General features: G+C 44.3%; 1 protein-coding gene across 1 annotated transcript in view; it reads left to right on the top strand.

Annotated features, from left to right (window-relative positions):
* The window catches only part of LOC103359047 (slit homolog 1 protein), a 95,798-nt gene extending 94,146 nt beyond the window's left edge, over positions 1-1,652 (top strand). Inside the window, exon 38 of the mRNA XM_008284228.1 lies at positions 1,258-1,652. Coding sequence (XP_008282450.1) covers positions 1,258-1,520 — 263 coding nt within the window. The 3' untranslated portion in view covers positions 1,521-1,652. The remainder of the gene's footprint in view (positions 1-1,257) is intronic.
* Positions 1,653-6,457: the final 4,805 nt, after the last annotated feature.

Here is a 6,457-nt window from a genome sequence, read left to right as displayed (position 1 = left end):
GGGGACAACGAGGCTCCGCTCACATAAAATTTCCAAAAAATTAAAACACAAAATGTAGAATTCTGTAAGGAACACAGTTTTGGAACATCTGTAGGGAAAAGACGACCCACTTACCAGTAGAAATGTTCCTGCTGTGCTCCGGGACAGTTTACGGCATTATTGGAGGTTTATGACATTATTGAAAATTATGATGTTTTTAATCAAGTTAAGTGCACGTTTTATTACATTTACAGTAATTCATCACGTTCTCGGTGCTGCGAGGTGCTAAGTTTTATAATTTGTTCTGGCTGTTGTGCTTCTGGTCTAAATCTGTGGAGTTATTCCATTAATGTGTTTCTTTAGCGGCTGGCGTTCTGCATCTTATTAACCCTCAGAGCCCAACAAGTGCACTTTGCTTCCAAATTCCCTTCTTTACGCTTTTGAAATATTTATTGCTGCGAGTGTCGCACGTGTCAATTAAAACCTGACCCGGCCTTTCCAAATATGCCCGTCGCTTCTCAGCGCGACAAAGACTTTGAATTTGAATTACTGAAACATTTGTGTGGAGTCGGCGGCTGGACACTTTACGCTGTTCTCAGTCGTCTGGGTCTTGATAGGAGTTTTAGTACAAATGCAGCTGGACTTCTCCTTTAGGTTCTTGAAGACGTTTAACCTTCTGGTTTTAGTGAAAATGTCCGTTAGGCACTAAGCACATATTCTTCTTAATTTCTAAGCATTGCAGTATCCCACCATCATGGTTCTGGTTCTGCCAAATTTTAAAATACAACATCCATTTCCCCCCCTCCTTTATATACAGTCGTCCTCAGATATATTCACAGCCTCCCGTTAAAGAAAAATTCAATGGAATAAATTGAAATTGACAAAAGTAATAATAATTAAAAATTTAATGAACATCATGACGTTGCTTTTGAATTGTGGTTCAACAGAAATATTAAAAAATAAAAATATACAGAACAAGCAAACAAGCGTGATCGGACCCGTAAACTACAATTTTTTTATTTTTTTTAAAAAATTAATCTTTTCAACCACAATTCAAAGCAACGTCTTATTTCACTAAATTATAATTTAGCAAATTTTTATTTATTATTCCTTTTATCAGTTTCTAGTTATTTGAGTGTGAATTTTCCCTTTTCTTTGATGGGAATGTAAGAATACATGTGAGGACGACTGTAAAAACGAATAGAAAAATAATTAAATGAGGATCTATTTCAGTGTTTTCGTCTCCTTTAAGCGTCGCCGTGTGCTTCCCCTCCACAGAGTCCCCGTGCCGTGGCGAGCCGGTCAGAGACTACCACCGGCTGCAGCGCGGCACCGTCCTCTGCCAGACGTCTAAGCCCTTCTCCTGGGTGGAGTGCCGGGGTCGCTGCCGGGCGGGGACGGAGCCGGCCGTCACCTCCGGCTCCTGCTGCGCCCCCCTCAGGGTCCGGCGCCGGCGGCTCGCCTTCGAGTGCGACGACGGGACCTCGTTCACGCAGGACGTGGAGAAGCCGGTGGAGTGCGGCTGCAAGGAGTGTGTGTAGCGCTGCTGCTGCGGATGTGATGCACACACACACACACACACACACACACACACACACACACACACAGTGAGCTAAAGAGGTACACACACTGTAGGAATCCTGTCACTGATAAACAAGACGTTTGTTTCGTGTGTTTTTGCGCACAGTTTTGTAACATAAGACAGTTCTTCCCTCTCGAGACATGAGATCAACGAGTCAACCTCATCATCATCATCGTCATCGTCGTCATCTTCCTCCTCCTCCTCTTCCTCACCTGCTGTAGGAGAACCTGCGCACTAACTACCTAACTCATTATTAATACTCGTGCGGTGAAAAGCCTGCGTATGCCTTCTCATTTGTGTTTCTGACGTGTGTCGGGTTAAGTGCTGCTCTTCGTTCCCTCACAGCTGCGACTGCAGACTTGTCGCAGGAAGTAGAAGGTACTAATTAATCCGGGACTCGTTTATGAAGTATAAGCTTTGACAGTGGAAACTGATCGGGAAAGAATCGCTCAGTTTCTGTCTTTGATGTAAAAAAAAAAAAAAACACATCTCACCTCTGAGACTTCCAGATATTTCTGAACAGCAGCACAGTTTGATAAAGTAACCGACACGGCTGCAGGCTTTTGACACGTTCGTGCGGATTTCAAACCTCCAGCTTTCACGACCAGGTTGTTGGACAGCGGCGGCGGCGGTCGCTGAAATTCTCAACCTGCTTCGTCGTTCTCATCAATTTTGTGCAGTGAGCATAAACCCAGAAACCCGACGACTTCCTTTAACAGGGTTGTGCAGAAACACTCTGAGGCTCCTTCTCTGACCTCGACGTTGGACAAGGAACGGCACAAATTCTTTTGGAGAGTAAATAATTCCATTTATATAATTGTCCCGTTGAAGTTTGTAACCCGTTAAAGGCACAAACCAAATTTCTAACAAGACAGAAACCTACGTCCGGTAGCTTTAGCAGTATGACTGACTGACAGCAGACAGCTTAACGCTGACGTGTTTCCTGATGCTGTTAAAGGTGTTTATTCCAGTAGTGTTGATGAAAATAGACTTTTATTTGTATGTTTCAGTGTTTTTTTTTTTTCTTGTAGATAATCGGAGCAACTTGCTTGAGTTCCTTGAAGATGTTCCACCTCTCATCCAAGAGGTTTCATCAGCTCTGACTGACCAGTTGGGAGCTCCAGATACTTATGGACATGTACGAGTCCACATCCAACAAGCCGGTGAAAACACTGGAGGAGGACGATGAGGACCCCTCTGAGAAACCTGTAAAGGACGACCCACGTTTTCAGCCAGTCTGAGAAGCCCATTAGCTTGATATGTCCACATCCATGAGTATCTGCAACTCCCTGTCAGACCTGATGAAGCCTGTTGGATGAGAGGTGGAACGTCTTCAAGGAGCTCCAGCAGTTGCTACCGTTAATCTACGAGAACAACCGTGACCTGGATGAATCTTCACAGACGTTCTCCATTTATAACAAACTCTTCCATCGCAGTATGTCTTTGAACGCATCTTAAAGCAAACTCCTGGACTTCTTACAGACGAGATGTTCATTGCACAAAATGTGAGATCGGACCGGATGAGCAGAACACGAGCAGGAGAATCAGAATCATCCCAAACAAGCTGCTATCTTTGGACATATATTCGCACCAAACAGTGTTTCCTGACGTTTTTCAGGTGGTAGCTAATCAGAGCTAATTACCAGCAGCAGCGCCACCTACTGTTTGTGACGTGTGTGAACATGTGCTGGACAAACACTTCATCCTACATCCATAAATCCACATCGCGGGGGGGGCGGCGGCGTGTCATCTCGGTCCTCTTCCTCCCACATGACATGCCTGAAGGTTAGAGGTGCCTGAGTTCAGCGGGGGCAGCGGAGAGGTCGCGGCACGTTCCCATCGCCGCTCATGGACGCCCTTTACCCCAGTTCAGACTGGGAGGGGAGGGCAGGGGAGGGGGGCGGCGCTGGTGGTGTGTGCTGGTTCTTCTGTTGTTGTGAGGACATTTTGTCTGGTTCTACAAAGGGCTGCTTGAGGGTTCAGGTTTAGAGCTGGTTAGCGCTGCGTCAGTTTCCTAATTTTCCATTCGTTTGTGTAAAACATGAAAAAGTCTATCAGCAGACACTCGACACTCGATCGTGTCGGCACTCGGCGACACTGAGCGTTCGTTTTTATTCAGGCAGCTGCAGCTTTAAAACGCCTACACGGCATCGCTTCGGATTATTTTCACACTTGATCGCTGCTATCATCGTCATTTCTTTAATTAACTGATTGATTCGTTATCCTAAAAACGTGCAGAAAAATTTATTGTTTCTCCTCGCCCAAGATGAGGCTTTTAAATATTCACTTTGACATAGAAAAGCATCAAATCTTTACGTAGCTTCTGCTCCACTAAAAAAAAAACTAAAAACAATTGAACATTTTTTCTTGTTTTCTTGCATTAACTCGTACAAATAAAAACAAATCCTCTGCTGACGGATTCTCATGTTTTACGCAAAATAATGGAAGCTGACATTTTTTTGTGGAAGGAAACTTTAAAACGTACGCATGGTTTTAAATAATTCGGCGAAACCGCTCGATGTTTGAGAAATGTGGTTGAATTTTGGTGGTTGGTGGTAAAAACGCAGCTAATTCGACACCCAGCCAGTGGAGAAGGTCGGCATGTCGGGGGGTTAAGGGCTACAGAACGTGTTACTGTCATGTGAACGGAGGTCCTCACGAGCGTCGCGCACCGAGACGTCCGTCACTGTGGGACGACGTGCAGCGACCGGACGCCGTCCCTCGCGATGAGCTTGATTCTAACACGACGATGCAGTGTGTTTGTTCGGATCAGAACGCTTCAGAGGAGCCAGCATCATACGAAAAACGTGTAGCTTTTATATATGATGTCATGTTATTTATATGGATGTGAAACTAAAATAAAAGATGCGTAATGTTGAGTTTTAACATGTTTTTATTATTTTAAATGTCCATAAAGGCCAAGTTATGTCATGGATCAGAATTAATGTAGCTTTTATTATTATTATTATTATTATAATAACTGCAGTACATCTACACACAGTAACAACCTAACAGATTGTAATATATATTATAAGCTTGATTTTGTCATAGTATTTTTATATGTTGGAGACGATGTTGTCACTGTATCATCTGTAGCCTGTAGAGAAATATTTGTCAAGAGAAAAAAAAAAAAAATCATCTTTCATGGGAATTTTACAAAAAAAGAAAAATAAATCCCATGTTTTGGTTTGTGTCGTCTCACCTGAGCGGAGACAACAAGTAGTGCTTCTTCTTCTTCTTCCTTTTTTTTTCTCTATTTATTTAAATAAAGAGCTGTTTCTCCTTGGCTGTTTTTCTTTTCTCTTCAACCTTGACAGCGCCTCTGGTTTTCTTGTTGTTGTTGCTCCGACCTTTGACCTCATTGTGTCACGGCGCTCGAGTCGATGGCAGCTCACGGAGACGAGGAGGGATAACGAAGAGAGGCAGAAAGAGGAGAGGAAGATGGAGTGATGGAGGAGGAGGAGGATGGTGAGAGCAGGGATAAAAAAATAAAAAAAAGATGGAGGGTAAAGTAAAGAAGGATGGCTGCAGAAGAAAGAGAGAGAGGAGGGATGTCCCGCTGGGAGGGGGGTCAGCGCTCGGAGACTGAAGCCGTTTAATGAAACAGTGATTTATGCGTCCCTCCGTAACCATAAAACATAATATATACCCCCATCGGCTTTGACGGAGGCCCTCCTCCCCCACAACCCTTCCAGTCTGCTCTCCAGTGAAAGCATCTCTCCTTCGCCCCCACCTCCACCTCTGCAAACCATCCAGCGGCCTCCACTTCCACCACCACCCCCCTTCAACCTTCCTTCACCGCCATCTTTACCCCTTCCCCCTCTCTCCTTTCCTCTCCTCTCCTCTCTTCTCCTCCTCTCTTCTCCTCCTCTGTCTCTCCGGGTCTTTAAAGGAGGATAAAATCACGGCGGCACCACTTTCCCAACCCCCCAATTCCAATAAAGCCTCCACATCTTCTCACACCGACGATCTGCTGCACACAAAGGACGAAGAAATGCACACACACACACACACACACACACACACACACACACACACACACACACGCCGCAACGAACAGATGGCGGGATGATTGTCAGCTACAACTGATCATACACACAATAACCGAGGTGTTTGTCCCCACATTGAAACACATAATCCAGTTATTTTTTTGGCCGGCGTCTCCGCGAGTAAATCAGCGGCTGTTTGTTTTGTGATTAAACATCAGTGAATCCAGTTTTTTGCACGACTGCAGGTTTAGAAAGGACGCTATAGAGCCTCAAAATAAAGCTTCTGAATGTCTCCATCACTTCTTAATCCATGCTCGCACACGCTCAGTCAGAGTTGGTTTAGAATTCTTCACTGTGCTCGCTGAGGTGAAACTCTTACAGCACGTAAACACAGAAGTCATAAAGTGAGAGGCTCTATAAAAAAAAAAAGGAAAGCAAACACAGTCCCGGTCGGTGTCAGCGTATCAATAATGTATCTCTCTATCGACTGATATATCGATTATCTCCGCCAGTGCGGGTCCGGTTCAGGAGGGCGGCGTTCTCAGATGCAGACAAAAGCCGGCGTGCAAGCGTTTGTAAATGTATCTGACATGATTTGGCATCGTGTCTTATTCTAATATCATCCGCTCAACATGAATTCTTTATTATGTTAATACTGCAGTCTTTTTTTTTTTTTGCTCAGTTCATTGACGAAGACAAAACTGCAGAAGAAAAAGCTGGTGAAGCCGACCTCCAGGGACGTTTTTGTTTATTACTTAGTTTAGTTTACTAGATATGTCCTGTATTTATTCTGCTGTAGGTTTTCTTTTTACACGCAGAGCAAAAAAAAAAACCCCAACAGCAAATGACTAAATAAAAACACAGGAGGACAAAGGAGGCGTCTGCAGGTCTGGAAAGATTACAGACA

The sequence above is a fragment of the Stegastes partitus genome, unplaced genomic scaffold (assembly GCF_000690725.1).
Source record: "Stegastes partitus isolate 25-593 unplaced genomic scaffold, Stegastes_partitus-1.0.2 Scaffold352, whole genome shotgun sequence".
Classification (NCBI taxonomy): Eukaryota; Metazoa; Chordata; class Actinopteri; family Pomacentridae; genus Stegastes; species Stegastes partitus.
The sequence above is the reverse complement of the archived record's forward strand: the minus strand, read 5'-3'. Positions and strand labels throughout refer to the sequence as shown.